The sequence below is a fragment of the Colobus angolensis genome, unplaced genomic scaffold (assembly GCF_000951035.1).
Source record: "Colobus angolensis palliatus isolate OR3802 unplaced genomic scaffold, Cang.pa_1.0 Scaffold4, whole genome shotgun sequence".
Classification (NCBI taxonomy): Eukaryota; Metazoa; Chordata; class Mammalia; order Primates; family Cercopithecidae; genus Colobus; species Colobus angolensis.
The window spans coordinates 3,858,873-3,877,429 of NW_012117376.1; the positions used below are offsets into that span (position 1 = coordinate 3,858,873).

Below are 18,557 nucleotides of genomic sequence, written 5' to 3' on the forward strand. Positions count from 1 at the left end.
TCTTTTTCCTCTTTTCCTCCCTTTTCGGCAAACACTTGCTTATACCAAATTTCCTAGGATTAATTATGAAGGAAATATTATATTTCAAAGTAGAGGAGGAAAAGTTGAAAAGGCAATTGACATGGCCGCCAGTTAAAACATTCTCTCCATTAATCTTTGTATGCTCAATTGATGTTCAACATGCATATTCAGATGCTAAGCATACATATTCAGATATTAACTATTGTGTGTATGTGACTGAGTCCAAGTCCATGCATAAAAGCTAAAAATAACTCCCTATAACAAACCCCCCCATCCATTCATTCTGTACATTGCCGCCAGTGAGTTTTCTTTTTTTTTTTTGAGACGGAGTCTTGCTCTGTCCCGCAGGCTGGAGAGCAGTGGCGCAATCTCGGCTCACTGCAAGCTCCGCCTCCTGAGTTCACACCATTCTCCTGCCTCAGCCTCCCGAGTAGCTGGGACTATAGGAGCCCGCCACCACGCCCGGCTAATTTTTTGTATTTTTTTTTAGTAGAGATGGGGTTTCACCGTGTTAGCCAGGATGGTCTCGATCTCCTGACCTCGTGATCCACCCACCTCGGCCTCCCAAAGTACTGGGATTACAGGCGTGAGCCACCGTGCCCGGCCGTGAGTTTTCTAAAATGCGTATCTGTCCATACTTGCCCCTGCCTAAAACCCTTTGTCAACTTTCCACTGCCGTCTGGGTTAAGACCAAGTCCTTCCACAGGCCATTTCAGGGCCCTTCCTGATCTGATCTCTGTCTTCCTCTGCAGTCCCTTCTTCTACCACTGCCTGCCTCCTGTTTCCCAATAATACCAAACGGCTCATAGATCTCCGCTTAAACCATGTTTGTTCGTGTTTCTGTGCTAGTAATTCCCATCCCTACATTCTTCCCCTTCGATCTTGCATTATTCGTCTTAAGAATCATCTTCAGGGAACCCCCCCATATGCAGAAAGGGCCTGCGCATGCTCTCATAGCACCCTGTGCTCCCATAGCACCCCATGCCTGCTCCTTGCTAGCTTATCACTGGCCATACTATACTGAAATGATCTGTGTGTATGTCTGTCTCCTGCTTGATTGTCTTATTCATCTTTGTACTCCAGCACCTACCGTAATTCCGAGACCAGAATAAATTAGTGATCAATAAATGTTTGTTGAACTGATTATCTAAATTGGCAGTTTTATATAGCATTGTCATTTTTTCTGTGAGAGGGTTCTATTTCCCTTGGTGCCTGTGTGATCGGATTTCATTCAGGCTAGTGGCACCAATGAGGTGACATGCTGGAGTCCTCAGACTGGTAGGTAGTCTGCATCTTGGAAGATAGTGTAAATTAGCAATTAGGAACATACTCTCTGGAGTCTTACAGACCTGGGTCCAAATTCCAGCTTTACCGTTTAACTAACTGCACGACCTTTGGGTGTAACCTCTATAAACCTGTTTCTCCATAAAATGGTAATAATATATATACCTTAAAGCAAAGTTGTAAGGATTGAATGAAATAATGTATTTATTATGTTTAACACAATGAGTAATAGGTATCTTTCAACAGGAGGTCTGGGCAAGGCCCTCTGAATACTAGGGGACAGCTATACCTTTAGGAGTTATAGCCTTTATTCTGGTTTTGCTAAATATGATTTTAGGGAGTTTCGGCCATCTTTAGTAATTTACATTCGCACACTCATTCATTCCACAGATTTTGACTGAGTGTCAAACACTATGTGAGATACTGTATCTCTATGATGCAGCCCTTCTGGACATTCACTGGAGGTAGGGCTATTGATCAGTCCACTCCAGTAACTGATTCCAGTGACAACAATCAACAATAAAACAATGAAAAATGAAGCACTTACTTTGTACCAAGGGCTTCTCTTAAAAACCTTAATCCTCCCAACTATTGTAACACATATGTAATATTACTATCCCCATTTTACCGATGGAGAAACTAAGACTAATTTGCCCAGAGTTACATGGCTGGTAAGAGGAAAAGTAAAGGATTTGAGCCCACTCCAAAGCTCATACTGAGCCAGTGTCCCCTTAACCACCACTATACTCTGCTGCCATACCTTGGGGACTATATCAGAATCTTTGTGGGGTTGGTAGGTCAGGAGGAGAGGGAGGAGTTTGAAAAATATATATCCAATATACCCACTGATTTTATCAAAGAAACGACAAAGTAGTTGGCAGGTGGAGATCTGTAGAAGATAGAGTGAGAAAACAGGGTAGAGAGCATAGGATTCAAAGGGCTAAGAAACACTCATGTCTTCCACCTATTCCACCATTTAAAGTTGGTGTGGCTGCAGGAGCGGGAGCCCCTATAACAGATCCCTGTACACAGGAGCCTATAAAACACTAGACTTGGTAAGCTAGTCCTCTTCGAAGCTTTGAATGGAAATCATATTTCTTCTAGATGTTTTCATTATCTTATATGACTAATTGGTCTCCTGGAGGCCTTCCCTGTTCCCACAAGGCCAAGGCAGATGTTGCAGCTTCCCCTACAATGCAGCCTCTAGTTTAGCATTCAACAGAAAGGAAGTGCTCTCTCTATGGGGCAACTATTGAGTGTTGCATATTGAATGTAGTCTCCTGTTTTAAGCAATGGCGAGAATAATAAAAGCTACCTTTGCCTCTTAAAAATATTGATAAATAAGACCGTATTATATTTTGCTTAAATTCCTCATTTTACAGGAGAGGAAACAGGCATGTGGCCACAAAGTGATTTTTCCAAGACAGGTCAATCACAGTGTAGCACGAGCAACCAAAGGGCAGTGAGACTCTGGTTTTATTTTTCTAGTTCCAGTTTAACGACTAGCTCTGGATAGCCGTGGGCCTGGCCCCACTCAAAATAGAACTAAAGTGGAGTTGTCCAAATAAGTCATCTGGAGAAATAAAAGAAAAAGAGGGTGTTTCTCTTCTCTGGATTCTCAGGAAGAAAGGAGTAGGGGAGCACACAGCACTACAGAGACCCCTGCTGGCGCTCAGCCTGCTTGCCTTTGGCAGCATCTGCCAGTTCAATTTTATCAGCGAGAGTCACTGCCCTTCAGAGATGACCCCCTTGCAGCACCACTATTCCCAAACACACCTGCAAGGGGATTAAAACTCCACCTCCGGCCGGGCGCGGTGGCTCAAGCCTGTAATCCCAGCACTTTGGGAGGCCGAGACGGGCGGATCACGAGGTCAGGAGATCGAGACCATCCTGGCTAACACAGTGAAACCCCGTCTCTACTAAAAAACACAAAAAACTAGCCGGGCGAGGTGGCGGCGCCTGTAGTCCCAGCTACTCGGGAGGCTGAGGCAGGAGAATGGCATAAACCCAGGAGGCGGAGCTTGCAGTGAGCTGAGATCCGGCCACAGCACTCCAGCCTGGGCGACAGAGCGAGACTCCGTCTCAAAAAAAAAATAAATAAATAAAATAAAAATAAATAAATAAAACTCCACCTCCTTGAATTCCCACAAGTCTGTGCCACTAGACAACCAGTTAAATAAATGCTGCAGAGGCCAGGCGCAGTGGCTCACGCCTATATTCCCAGCATTTTTGGACCCCGAGGTGGGTGGATTACCTGAGGTCAGGAGTTCGAGACCAACCTGGCCAACATGGTGAAAACCCATCTCTACCAAAAATACGAAAACTACCCGGTCATGGTGGCGGATGCGTGTAATCCCAGCTACTCGGGAGGCTGAGGCAGGAGAATCCCTTGAACCCAGGAGGCAGAGGTTGCAGTGAGCCGATATCACGCCACTGTACTCCAGCCTGGGCAACAAAGCAAGTCTCCCTCTCAAAATAAACAGATAAAAAATAAATGCCACAGAAAGATAGATGTGGACATTGTGCCAAAGAAAACAGTATCTGCCAAACTCTTGGTGCTGCTCTCCCAATATTTTCTTTTCAAACGCCCATGACTCTTGGTGGGGGAAGAGGGTGAATTTTCCCAGAGGAGTGTGATCTTGCAATGAACACACTTTGCAGCCAGTTAGGACATGGCACTGGGCATGCTTTCAAACTGCTCTCTTGGGAGCTGTTGGTATTATGTATTGAAGCCATGTATATGCTTTGATTATAACTTCAGAAATCACCCCTAGTACCACAATCTAGTGGCAGATGTTTCCAAAAGAAACTATTAATTACAAAATGGTTTTGGGTTTTTTGTTTGTTTGTTTGTTTTTGTTTTTGTTTTTTGAGATGGAGTGTTGCTCTGTCGCCCAGGCTGGAGTGCAGTCGCGCAGTCTCCACTAACTGCAACCTTCACCTCCTGGGTTCAAGCAATCCTCCTGCTTCAGCCTCCCAAGTAGCTGGTACTATAGGCATGCACCACCACACCCGGCTAATTTCTGTATTTTTTGCAGAGATGGGGTTTCACCATGTTGGCCAGGCTGGTCTCGAACTCCTGACCTCAGGTGATCCACCCACCTTGGCCTCCCAAAGTTCTGGGATTACAGACATGAGCCACTGTGCCTGGCCAAAATGTTTTTAAAATACAGATGTGTATAGAACTTTTGTATCTGGGGGTGGTTCTTCTAGATTGAAATCCCCACCAAAAATTAAGGAAAGAAAAAAAGTCATCTTCCATCCTTTATGGGTGTTGTCTAATGTCCCTCAGTAGAGGAAACAGAACTCAAAGGGAAGCCAGCTAAGCATTTGATGTGTGTTATGCATTTATCCCCACAATAGGCCTGTGAGGTAGGTACTATTATGATCCCTATTTTACAAATGAAACTGAGGTTAAACAAGTTGCTTGAAGTTTATGTAGCCAGTAAGTAGAACCAGGTTTCAACCAATAGAGTCTTGATTCTCACCGATTTCTCTAGCCAACTGCATTTTTCCTTATTTGGTCTCCTCTTGGGATCTCCCCAATTGCCTTTGTCCTCAGAAGCTTTCTTCATAGTGGTCCCATCATTATTCCCTTCTTTTTACATGGAAATCATGCGTCTATATATATATAAAGTAAAACAGAAACAAATGCTGACATTTTCCTTTTAATTCACATTTCAAGTTTTCTAATTTGAGCAGTTCCATCTGTCCTCTAGAAAGGGAAATCTTACATTAATAAAAAAAAAGAAGAAGAAGAAAAGAAACCTCAGATTGTACACAAAGAAACTCTTTTCTCTGCCTGTTCTTGGAATTATTCTTCCTCATGAAGGCTAGCATCTTTAAAAGCCTGCTACTGAATGATATGTATTCTTGTAGCATTAGAGAGCGGGGCTTCTTAGGCCTTTCAAGATGAACCACAGGATAACTAATCCTCCTCAGTTTACTCTCTTCTTAGGCCACTCTCCGTAAGACATAGCCTTTCTTGAGCTTTTTTGAAATATGTTGTTATCTATCATCCTTTTAAAGGTTTCAAATTGAAGGCAGTGTGTTCACAGTAGACATTAAATGCCAACATGAAAAGTAAAGTTCCATAGATTAGATCATTGGAATTGGTATGTTTAAAGCCTCCTCGAAAATCATGTTCTTGCTTCATGAACTGGTGTTTTCTTTTTGTATGCTTCATGTAGATGAATGGACAGAGGTGGACAGAAAACGAGGTATGCTATCTCTGGGCTGCATGTGTTCAGTGTGCATCCACAGGTTCACTCAGGCCTTTATCAGCAGGGCTTAAAGTGGGACTGCTTGAAACATTTCAAAGTCAAAGTAAGAAAATAGGCATGAGTTTGTCTTTAGCTGAGATATTGGTTATACATTTGAATCTTTTACTTAAGATGAATAAATACAGCACGTAAGATGGAAACTAAGCAAACTCTGACCAAAAAGCCACACTGTACCTGAGAGATCTGTCTCCTTTTCTCAGTTCCCGACTTTGAGGGACAGCTGGGGCAATAGCCATACTTTTGGGTACGTCATCCTATTTGGTAGTCCTTAAAACAACTTTGTTAAAGTGTCATGTAACCAAAGAATTGTGCTTCAACATGAGTGACCCTCCCTGAGCCATGCTCCTAAGCTCACAGAGCAACTGAGAAAAATTGAAGCATGTAACTGCATGGCTGCCAGGACTGTGGGCAGAAGGCATGACATCATGCATGCAGTGTGGCCTCATCATGCGAAAGCTTCAGTTTCCCCTTACCTACTATAAGCAGCAAACCTGTAAAAGTTGTCAACTCCTCAGAATAAAGCCTTAGACTTTCTCAGCCTTTAAATATCTCAGGTACCTTCTGTCATTTGACATTTGGGTGTGGTGTATGCCTATCATCAGCCATCCTCTTCAATATTTTAAATGCTCTCACCACACCAAGTATGCTGAGAAGATAACATATGTAATATTTAAGAGGCCAGGTGCAGTGACTCACACCTGTAATCCCAGCACTTTGGGAATCCGAGGCAGGAGGATCACTTGAGGTCAGGAGTTTGAGACCAACCTGGCCAACATGGTGAAACCCCGTCTCTACTAAAAATACAAAAATTAGCTGGATGTGGTGGCGCACGCTTATAATCCCAGCTACTTGGGAGGCTGAGGCAGGAGAATCGCTTGAACCTGGGAGGCAGAAGTTGCAGTAAGCTGAGATTATGCCACTGCACTCCAGCCTGGGCGACAAAGCGAGACTCCACTTAAAAAATAATAATAATAATAATAATATTTAAAAGCACAGGCATTAGATCAAACAGACCTCATTCTAATTTCAGCTCCATCACCAGCTCTGTGGCCTTGCACTTTAAACTCTCCGATTCAGTTTCCCTCCTTAATAGAATGAGGATAATATAAAACGATAAGTGGTCTGGCAGGAAAAAAAAAAAAAGAATGAGGATAATAATTCAGAGTTGTCTTGGAGTTTAAATGAGATAATGCATATAAAGTTCTAAGCCCAGTGCCTGGGACATAGAAAGGATTCAAACATGGTAACTATTCAGGAGGGGTTTCCTAGCCTCTCTCTAAATTCTTGGCTCCAAATTTCATATTCCCATAAACAAGCCAATTTAGAGCAGAGGTAATTGGTAAAAACTTGATTGCTTTCATCAAGATAATTATTTCATCAGACCAGGCTCGAAAAAAAGCCCAATTGAAGTGCTTGATACACTTTTGTTACATTTCACAACCATCCTTTGACACTTCTCCTTGAGCAATTTTTGACCCATCCCTCCCTTGATGCATAGCAGAATTTCAAGTATGAAGTGTGGATTTTGAGAGCTTTTCATATACATAATTGAATCATTGAAATTTATTTTAACATAAGTGTTCAAAAATAATGAACAGAAACTGGCTTCATAATCCGAACCCAAGACGAAGCCTGCTATGTTGAGAATCCAGTTACCAACTTTCTGAAGCTCCTGTGAAAGATCCCTTCCCTCTCCTGCCTTAGCCTCTTCCTGATGAAATTTGGCTCCTAGTATATTCCAGCCTCGTGAAAAGTATGCAGAACTCATTTGCATGCCAAAAACCAACACTTAGACTAATGGGCAGGTCTGTTGAAACTATTTCTTCGGGGATGTTAGGATGAAGGGAAAAAAATAAAAAATACATTAATTTTTTTTAAAAAAACTATTTCTCAGGTTTAACTTAAAGATGATGTGCTGCTTCTCTAAGGGCCAGGATAACATCTCCTTCCTCTTTGTGCCTGTGGTGTTTATTTCAGTGTCTGGTACCTAATAGGTCTGCCTCAACCAAGGGCTGGGTGAAGCAAATTGTAAGACAAAAACACGTTAATGTGTGCCTCCATCTTATTTCCAAAGAATGAAACGAGAAGAGGGAGCCCTAGGTGTCCTGGCCCAACCATTAAACTGCCATTTCCTCTTTGGGGGCATTTGTACTCACTGTTCTGCCCACAAGGACAGACCCTGCCGATCTCTTCCCAGCAGTTGAACTGTCTGCATGCTCTTGCGCCAGGAGCCATGGTGCTCCAGAGCTCTTCATTTCCCACAGGGAAAGACTTCAATTTGCTTTTCACTTTGTCCGAGTAGCTAACAATCACCTTGGGGTATTCTTTTGTCCAGAACTGATTTATCTGGGTCTAAGCTCTTTTCCGAGCTCCTAATAAGGGCTCAAAGACCCCAGAGAAATGACTCAGCACCTAGGTGAACAGTAGCTCTTTGTAAGCATTAACCTAGCCAGAGTTGATGTGATGCTTTAACTTGAATTCTTCTTCGACACTCCTCCTCCCTAGCTTACATAAGTCTGTGGAAAATTCTTCATATTCTCTGTTTTGAGGACTTATGTGTGGCTTTTCAGTTGTGCCTGCTTCCTTGCAAATGCTGCATTTTATGTAGGCTATGGTAAGAAAAAGGTTAGAAAACCCAGTTTATTGCAGGTTCTTTTTTGTTTCAGTCCAAGGGAAGTGGTCAGGCATGAGGCAAACCTGACAGAGTTCTATGTCTCTCCGAGCTGTCCACGGTGGGGAAACGTTAGGGCACATTAAGGGCAAGCTGGGATGGTTTGAAGTTGTCAGATATCAGGGACACCCTGTGTTGGTAATCGATTTGGTTCTCCCTCACTGAGTAATAGGATCAAGTATAGAGTAAAATCTAAAGGTCAAGTGTGAGTTTAGCATTTCTGTATGGAGCCACAGTCAGTTCATTTGTGTCACTGGGGGTGTGTGTGTTGGGAATGTATCCCCTCTCCCCTCTCTCTGTAGCTCTTCCATTTAAGTACAACCAGCCCTCAGCTCCCCCTTCCCCCATATAATGTGTTGAAATGCTTTAAAATGCTGGCCTGAGCCCTCAGCATACTCTGTCAATTACTTACAGGTAGAGAGTACCTAAAATAATAATTTCACTGCTCTCCCTTGCCTCTGCTCTAAAGAGATATGGCCACAGGCAATCATCTGGAGTGTCCTTTGTGTTCAACAAAAGAAGGAGGAATTCCATATTTCAATAATAACCGCTCATGTTTAATAAGTGATTTTGTATCATTATTTTAAGTAACCCAGTTTTCTTTCAAATTTGAATTTCTATAAGTGTATGTTCTCGGTATCCACATATGCTCACATTTAGGCCAGGATAACTGGTTTAATTAAGGATAATCTATGTTCAACCATATCTGTTCCTATTTCTCATACCTGAGGGTTTTCCTGGCCCTTAACTAGTGATATTTCATTCAGTAGTGCAAAATATCTAGATGAATGGAGACCTAAAACTATAGACACTTTGGTTTGTACACTTCTTTCTCACCAGAGGGAAATTTTCCATTTGAACAGCAGTGTGAGATATAGCACTACACTGTAGTATCAAGATTATGGATCAAATGTGGAAATTAAGGCATTCAAAAATGGTGCTATTCAAAGTACATGTCTTATAGCAACACTGCAAATGTTTTCATCTCTAACCAGTGGGCAGACTTGTCTGTTTGCATCAGATGTTATTCAGAGTCAGTTACCATGGTTGGCCCCATTTTTATAATATTTAATTTTAAGTAAAAATGTTTAGATTTGCTTTTAAAAATTAGATGAATTTTTATTTTTATTTTTTAGATAGGCTCTCCTTATGTGGCCTAGGTTGGAGTACAGTGGCACAATCAGAGCTCACTGCAGCATTAAATTCCTGGGCTCAAGCGATCCTCCTGCCTCAGCTTCCAGGCCCGCCACCACACCCAGCTAATTGCTTTCAATTTTTTGTAGAGCCAGGGCCTAACTGTGTTGCCCAGGCTGGTCTCAAACTCCTGGCCTCAAGTGATCCTCCACCCTTGGCCTCCCAAAGCTCTGGGATTATAGGCGTGAGCCACCACACCCAGCCAGTAATCTTTTTTAAAGAAAGAAATATTACCCTTATCATCAAGTGAGATAATATTTACATAAGGAGTTTATAATCTCTGAAGCACAACACATTGGTGCCTTGTCGTCATTTATGTCTGCCCTGAAATGGTGTCATAAAGCACTCTCAGAGCCCTGCTTTCTACCGGGACACCTGTGTGGTCCCCTCAAGGAGCTGATCTCACCAAGCACACAGCATCCCCAATCTGTACTGTAAATGCTTGGCTCCTGTACTCATACACAAAGAGCATTTTGGGATAGGCTTGCTTCAGTACTTTGCTCAGCTGTGTTCTCTCTTGTCTCTGCAGTTCTGAATGACATCATCTCCACCATGTTCAACAGAAAGTTTATGGAGGAATTATTCAAGCCTCAAGAGCTCTACTCCAAGAAGGCCCTGAGGACTGTCTATGAGCGCCTGGCTCATGCCTCCATTATGAAACTGAACCAGGCCAGCATGGATAAGGTGAGCAGACAGCTGCCTTTGTCATCTTGATTGCATTTTTTGTACCTTTTGTGGATGATCATGGACTGGGGTCACATGAGATGATGTATGCAGTGGTTCCTTGCAAGAAACAGGCATGTGTAAATACTAGTAGTTGTTGAGTTTCAGAATGGGAAGGACCTCAGAAATCATCCACAACAACCCCTCTGTTGTTTATGTCATTGCACCTGCCCAAAGAGAGTGCTAGGTTTTATTTGTTTGATTTGTTTTGTTTTGTTTTTGAGACAGGGTCTCACTCTGTTGTCCAGGCTGGAGTGCAGTGGCACAGTCATAGCTCACTGTGGCCTTGATTTCCCAGGCTCAGGCAATTCTCCTGCCGCAGACTCCCAAGTAGCTGGGCACATGCCATCACACTGGCTAATTTTTTTTTTTTTGAGATGGAGTTTCACTTTTGTTGCCCAGACTGGAGTGCGATGGCGCGATCTCGGCTCACCACAACCTCCACCTCCCGGCCCAGCCACACTGGCTAATTTTTAAATTTTTGTAGCGATGGGATCTCACTTTGTTGCCAAGGCTGGTCTCGAATTCCCAGGCTCAAGCGATCCTCCTACCTCAGTCTCCCAAAGTGCTAGGATTACAGGTGTGAGCCACTGCACCCAGACAAGAGTGCTGGCTTTCATGCCCATATTTATGAACCTCAGGAATACATGCCTTAACACAGTAAAAGCACTCAACCCTGACTGGGCGTGGTGGCTCACACCTGTAATCCTAGCACTTTGAGAGGCCGAGACAGGAGGATCACTTGATGTCAGGAGTTCGAGACCAGTCTGGCCAACATGGTGAAAACCCATCTCTACTAAAAATACAAAAATTAGCTGGGTGTGGTGGCACGCGCCTGTAATCCCAGCTACTCAGGAGGCTGAGGCAGGAGAATCACTTGAACTCAGGAGGCAGAGGTTGCAGTGAGCCGAGATCACACCACTACACTCTAGCCTGGGTGACAGAGTAGGACTTCATCTCAAAAATAAATAAATACAATAAATAAAAAAATTTTAAAAAGCACTCAACCCTAAAACTTTAATTCAGCGTCATTCTTCACAAATCTCAGCTCTGCACTGTAGAAACCAGATATTTTTTAGAACAAGTTCAAAAGCAGTCTTTACTCATAATGTGAACATATCTATTTCTTTGGGAAACAAAGTATTGGAATGCTGTGATTTTTTTAAATAATAATTCCTTCAAGAATATATCTACCTCTGAATAATAATAATAATAATAATTCCACATGAATAAATGGCAGAGGACAGACAAGTCTGTTTAGAAGAATTCCAAATGATTTACGTAGATACTCTGCCCTCAGGGAGGGAGAGTGTAACTCCCCCTCCTTAGGTGGGGACTGCACTTCAAAGAGTACAGTATGGAAAGGAGGGATGAAATAATTAGCTTTACAGTAGAGAAACCTGATAAACTACCCCAACCAGATGGTCAAGGTAATGTCGACAGTGATGAGTCACGTTGCCAGTATGTACCCTGCCATGATGTGATGAAAATGGCACTTCACCTCTGTGGTCTTCCTCCCCAAAACTCCAAACCCCAGGCTAACCATAAGAAAAACATCACATGAATACTGTTTGTTGGTCATGCTTAGAAAATACATGACCAGTACTCAAAACTGTCAAGGTCACCAAAATCAAGGAGAGTCAGAGAAACTTTCACAGCCGAGAGGAGCCCAAGGACACAGGACAGTGGAATGGAATGTGGTGTCCAGGATGGGATTTCGGAACAGAAATAGGATGTTAGGGGGAAACTAATGAAATCTTTAAAGTTTGGTCTTTAGTTAATGTAAAATATAATTATAATTCCTTTACAACTTCCTCCATCATGTGAAAGAACTACCAGGCACAGTGTCTTGTGGCTCTAATATCAGTGCTTCGGGATTGAGGCCAGGAGTTTAATACCAGCTTGGACAACATAGCAAGACCAGATCTCTACAAAAAAATTTTTAAAGGCCAGTGCAATGGCATATGCCTGTAATCCCAGCACTTTGGGAGGCCAAGGCAGGAGGATCACTTCAGCCCAGGAGTTCAAGACCAGCCTTGACAACATAGCAAGACCCTGTCTCTAAAAAAATAGAGAGAGAGAAAGAAAAATTTTAAAAATCATGATGACTGATGGTGGAAGTTAGATTTGCAGAGTCAGCACTCACTTATTACTGGGTACTTAGAAGACTCAGGGAGACAGATTGCCTTTAACTGTGCCCTCTTACATCTTGCCACTTACCTTTGGAAAGTTACTTTAACTTGGCCAGGCATAGTGGCTCACGCCTGTAATCCCAGCACTTTGGGAGGCCGAGGTGGGCAGATCACAAGGTCAAGAAATCGAGACCATCCTGGCCAACATGGTGAGACCCCGTTTCTACTAAAAATACAAAAAATTAGCCGGGCCAGGCGGCAGGTGCCTGTAATCCCAGCTACTTGGGAGACTGAGGCAGGAGAATTGCTTGAACCCGGGAGGCGGACGTTGCAGGGAGCCGAGATCGCGCCATTGCACTCCAGCCTGGGCAAAAAGAGTGAAACTCTCTCTAAAAAAAAAAAAAAAAAAAAAAAAAAAAAGTTACTTTAACTCTGAGCCTCCATTTTCTCATCTGTAAAATGGGGAAAATAAATGCTACCTCATCAGTTATTGGGAGGATTAAGTGAGAACATACCTAGGCCTGGCATATAGCTGTTCAATAAATATTAATTATCTTTTCAGTTCTGCTTGCTTTTCTCTCTCTGCCTTTAAAAAAGTTTAGAGACTAAGCACAGTAGCTCACACCTGTAATCCCAGCACTTTGAGAGGCACAGGTGGAAGAATCACTTGAGCCTAGGAGTTCAAGACCAGCCTGGGCAACATAGCAAAAAACCATCTCTAGTATTTTTTAACATATTAGAAAAAATCATAGTGAGACCTCATCTCTACTAAAAGTTGGAAGAACTAGCTGGGCACAGTGGCACACAGCTGTAGTCCCAGCTACTCAGGAGGCTGAGATGGGAGGATAGCTTGAGCAGGGGAGGTTGAGGCTTCAGTGAACTGTGTTCATGCCACTGTACTCCAGCCTGGGTAACAGAGTGAGACCCCCATGTCAAAAATAAAAAAAAGAAAAGAAGAGGAAGTTTAAATTTCCATAGAGGAAGGACACAGAACTTAGAATCAAAAACCTGAGTTTAAGCCTTAGCTCTACCAGTTACTAGCTGTGAGACCCAATTTACTGAATTACTCTGAACTGTCATTCCTTCATCTTGTACCTGTTTTTATCCTTTATTTCTAGCATGGTTTCCTATATATGAGCACTTAATGTTTGATAATGATGGCAGAGTCTCAAATACGTATCTCCAGTATTATAATTTCCCAACCCCCATGCACACACACCAGGCTATTCCTGTTTTCTGGGAGTTATTTTATTTTTTTTTATTTATTTATTTTGAGACAGAAACTCGCTCTGTCACCCAGGGTAGAGTGCAGTGGCACTAACTCGGCTCGCTGCAACCTTTGCCTCCCAGGTTCAAGCAATTCTTTTGCCTCAGCCTCCCTAGTAGCTGGGATTATAGGTACGCACTACCACACCTGGCTAATTTTTGTATTTTTAGTAGAGATGGGGTTTCACCATGTTGGCCAGGCTGGACTCAAACTCCTGACCTCAGGTGATCCACCTGCCTCGGCCTCCCAAAGTGCTGGAATGACAGGCATGAGCCACCGCTCCTGGCCAGCTATTCTGGTTGTAAGCCACCTTCTAAGTGGAAATGTTTGACTGCATGTAGGAGAAATGGGATTGTGTAGCAGGGTCGTGGCAAGTGCCTTAGAATCTGATAGTCTTGAGGCCAAATATCATTCTGCACTTACCAGCAATGTGAAATTAGGCAAGTTTCTTCATTTTTAAACTGGGCTAATACCTACCTCATAGAGTTCTTGTGAAGAATAAATGGGATCAAATGAGGTACTATATGTACACATGCTTGGCACGACACTCAGATGGTAGTTGTTTATAGCTTCAATCCTGCTCAGACATGTCCTTAAGTTAACTGTCCATCTTCTCTCCTGGCTCCTCCACTCCCACATCCCCCAGATGTCCTTTCCTCCATCAATAGCATCATCCCTCCCCACCCACACTAGGCTGAAAAGGCTGCAGTCCTTCTGGACCACCCTGATCATCAACCCTCAAATCTAGGCAGTCACCACCTACTGACAGCTTTTCCTTCTAAACAGCACATGGTCTTCCTTTCCCTGACTTCTCTGTTCCCACTACCTTTTTTCCAGGCCTTAAGTCTGGATTACTCCAACAACATTTCTTTCATTCATGCAATCAGTAGATATTTATTGTAATCCTTTTAGGAACCAGGTGCTAGCTACTCCCCCTAACTAGTCTCTCCCGTCTCTCACAACTCATCGTTGCCAGATCTCATTCAGTCACCACTTTGATCATGTCAGCTCAGCAAACTTTAACCCCCAACTTCTACTACAGCTAGTCTAAGTTATATTGTGTATCTCCCCAAAAACTTTATTCTGTTTTAAATAATTCAGCTTTTATTTTATATTCAGGAGGTACATGCACAGATTTGTTACATGGGCATATTGCATGATCTTGAGGTCTGGGGTCCAACTGAGCTCATCAGTCAGGTAGTCAGCATAGTACCCAATAGTTAGTTTTTCAACCCTCAACCCCTTCCTCCCTCCCTCCCTCCCCATTCTTGCAGTCCCCAGTTTCTATGGTTGCCATCTTTATTTGCCATACTTACCCAACTTTATTACCTGCCATCCCCAACACAAACTATCCTCCGGCCATTCTCCTCTTTCTCCCAGAAAAATAACATACTCATTGCTGCCTCCAGGCCCTCACATGTACTGTTTCCCTCAACTGGAATGCCTTTCCTCTGCCCTCAGCTAGTTGAAATACTGCAGCTGCCTCAAGGGCTATATAAGGCCACTTGTGCCACGAAGCCTGTCTTCACCACTTCGGTACTCACTGTTCCTCCCTTCTGATCTTTCGTGTATGCTCATACCACACCTATGTGGAGATGGCTTGTTGATATCCACATAGTTCATCATTTAAAATGATTCTTAGAAAGCTGTAGAACTCTATACTTGCCACTTGCACACATATGGCCTCATTTATTGCTCTCAGCACCTCTGCAACATTGGAAAATTAGAGAGTATTTTTTTACAGATGAGAAAACTCAGGCCCAAAGAAGTTAAGAAACTTAGCCAAGGTTATACAATAAGTTAGGAGGAAAGAAGTACTTACATTTGCATTTTCTTTCTCCAGGTCCAGTGCTCACTTTGGGACTCCACCGCTGCCAGTATTATTTCATATGTCTCCCATTAACAATACACATCCAGTGGCCAGAAATCCTGGTTTGCCCAGGAATGTGCTGGCTTACTCGTGTTGTCCTGGCTTAATTATCAAAAGCACCCGCTTTGACTTTCAGAAGTGTCTTGGTTTGAGTGATAAGTGATACAGTCACCTGAGCTGTATGGCAAGCCCAGAGTTGGTTTTCAGTAAATGCTTGACTGAATCACTGTTTGGAGATTCTCACACCTGATTTTGATATGATCCCATTTCTTTTGCTTGTGTGTGGGTTGGCAGCTCTATGACCTGATGACCATGGCTTTCAAATATCAAGTATTGCTGTGTCCCCGACCCAAGGATGTGCTGTTGGTCACCTTCAATCATTTAGATACCATCAAGGGATTCATCCAAGACTCCCCAACCATCCTGCAGCAAGTGGACGAGACTTTCCGGCAGCTGACAGAAGTAAGAGCGCCATCAGTGTCTCGCCTCTCAGCCCTAGTACTTTTTCTCATCCCTCTGTTAAGAACAGGTAGATTATATGACAGAGAGAACAGGATGAAGAATGGCAAAGCCTGACACTCTCCCAGAACATTCTGAAAAGCTATCTGTGTCCATTTTGGTAATATAATAGGGATCATCATCTTATGTCCTCTTACTGATGCCTTCACAATTGGAAAAGCAATCATACAGTGCATAGCCATTTTCTCCTTACTTTTCTGAAAGGGAGTTCGTGGTGGATATTCTGCTAAATCTTGGGGAACAGCTTCTCCAGCCTCTCCAGGAGAATGGGAGAGAGGAAGCGTACCCCTGCTCAGGCATGGGGTAACAGGCTTTGTCACCATGGAGAGGGAGCACTGCTGGTCTCCCCACTGCCCCTCCTGCCCAGCAGCCCAGTCCTCTCCTTACCTATCTGGCTCCCATCCCTGAGCACCCACCTGCCCTGCCTGTGCATACTACTCATCCCTCTTTGAAAGTGAAGAGCTGCTTTCTGCTTGCCTTTGGCAGATATATGGTGGTCTCTCTGCAGGGGAGTTCCAGCTGATCCGGCAGACGCTCCTCATCTTCTTCCAAGACCTGCACGTCCGAGTAAGTCAATGGACAGCCCTGGGAAAACTGAGGAGCTGCTGTACCAGGGAAACAACGCTGGTGGTCATCAGGGCAGACAAGGGTGGAGATTTTGCCCAGTTAGTGATGTCCTCAGGGTTTGCCTCTCTAATGATAAAGATGTTGATAATACATCTCAGCAGTTTTTAAATGGACCAAGGAAGGCAGTGAGGCTGCCGTTTTCTGATTATCTTGTGAGTTTCTTTGAAATATTGTTTCTTCTGTTAATTCTCCAGAGGAAATATGCTCTCAAGTCACCAGCCTGATCTCAACTGCAAAACCTTTTCTTGAGCTTTATCCTCCTTGACCTCTCCAGCATCTGACACTGTCAGGAGGCTGCCCCTACTCCATGGAACTCTCACCTTTCCAGGTCTTTCATGGCTCTGTACCATCCTGGGCTTCCCTTCCCTTCCCTCTCCCATCTCAATGCCTTTTACTCCTTCCTCTCCCTCCACCTGTCTCCAAACCTTCCTCCTGTCTCTAGCCACCTCCTGCTAATTGGGCATCTCCTTCCTCACCCTTTGTCTACCAGCTCCTCTGCCTGTGACTCCTGAGTCTAACCTCTGCTCTACCCTGGCCCCACCCCTGCCCTCCAGACTCACATCTCCAGCACCTTGCTGGAACTTCCCACCAGGATGCCCACCAGTGTCTACAACTTGATGTCTGTAGCTAAACTAATCTCCACAGTTCAGGGGCTGCCCTGACTTTCTCATTTCTTTTGAGGGCACCACCACCATTCTCCCACTCACTTGACTCAGAACCAGAATGTCACCTTTGATTCCCCTTCCCTGATCTTCCTCCAGTTGCTTCTAAGACCCATAGAGTCGGCTGGGTGCAGTGGCTCACGCCTGTAATCCCAGCATATTGGGAGGATGGGGCAGATCACCTGAGGTCAGGAGTTCGAGACCAGCCTGGCCAACATGGTAAAACCCCATCTCTACTAAAAATACAAAAATGAGCCAGGCATGGTGGCAAGCACCTGTAGTCCCAGCTACTCAGGAGGCTGAGGCAGGAGAATTACTTGAACCCAGGAGGCAGAGGTTGCAGTGAGCCAGGATCGCACCACTGCACTCCAGCTTGGGCAACAGAGGGAGAATCCATCTCAAAAAAAAAAAAAAAGACCCATAGAGTCGGCCTTGTCAATATCTACACCCTCTTTTCCTTTTTTTTGAGACAGTGTCTTACTATATTTCCCAGGCTGGTCTCTAACTCTTGGGCTCAAGTGATCCTCCTCCCTCAGTCTCTCAAAGTGCTAGGATTATAGGTGTGAGCCACCATGCCCTGGCACACCTTCCTCTCCATCCCTATTACCACCATCCTGACTCAGGTCATCATACTCTTGTGGGCTATGCTTCCCAGCTGGGCCACTCTCCTCCTGCCATGCCTACATAGCCAGGCAGTTCTACACCCTAACTTTTAAAAACACATTTTCTAGCCAGGCACAGTGGCTCACGCCTGTAATCCTAGCACTTTGGGAGGCCAAGGTGGATGGATCACTTGAGCCCAGGAGTTTGAAACCAGCCTGGGCAACCTGATAAACCCCATCTCTACCAAAAATACAAAATAAACTGGGCATGGTAGTGCGTGTCTGTATTCTCAGATATTTGGGAGGCTGAGGTGGGAGGATCCCTGGAGCCCAGGAGGTCAAGGCTGCACTGAGCCAAGATCATGCTACTAGGCTGGGCGCAGTGGCTCATGCCTGTAATCCCAACACTTTGGGAGGCCGAGGTGGGTGGATCATGTGGTCAGGAGTTTGAGACCAACCTGGCCAACACGGTGAAACCCCATCTCTACTAAAAATACAAAAATTAGCCAGGCGTCTGTAATCCCAGCTACTCGGGAGGCTAAGGCAGGAGAATCGCTTGAACCTGGGAGGCAGAGGTTGCAGTGAGCCGAGATCGGGCCACTGCACTCTAGCCTGGGCAACACAGCAAGACTCCATCTCAAAAAAAAAAAGGCCGGGCGCAGTGGCTCAAGCCTGTAACCCCAACTACTCAGGAGGCTGAGG

The 18,557-nt window shown here is 44.2% G+C and overlaps 1 protein-coding gene across 2 annotated transcripts in view; it reads left to right on the forward strand.

Moving 5' to 3' along the window:
* The window catches only part of OSCP1 (organic solute carrier partner 1), a 32,501-nt gene that overhangs the window by 1,527 nt on the left and 12,417 nt on the right, over positions 1–18,557 (forward strand). The window contains exons 2-5 of one of the 2 annotated variants that reach the window (XM_011955301.1): positions 5,496–5,525; positions 9,983–10,137; positions 15,740–15,907; positions 16,451–16,531. In XM_011955301.1, coding sequence (XP_011810691.1) covers positions 5,496–5,525; positions 9,983–10,137; positions 15,740–15,907; positions 16,451–16,531 — 434 coding nt within the window. The remainder of the gene's footprint in view (positions 1–5,495; positions 5,526–9,982; positions 10,138–15,739; positions 15,908–16,450; positions 16,532–18,557) is intronic. The other variant, XM_011955302.1, reaches the window with a different exon arrangement.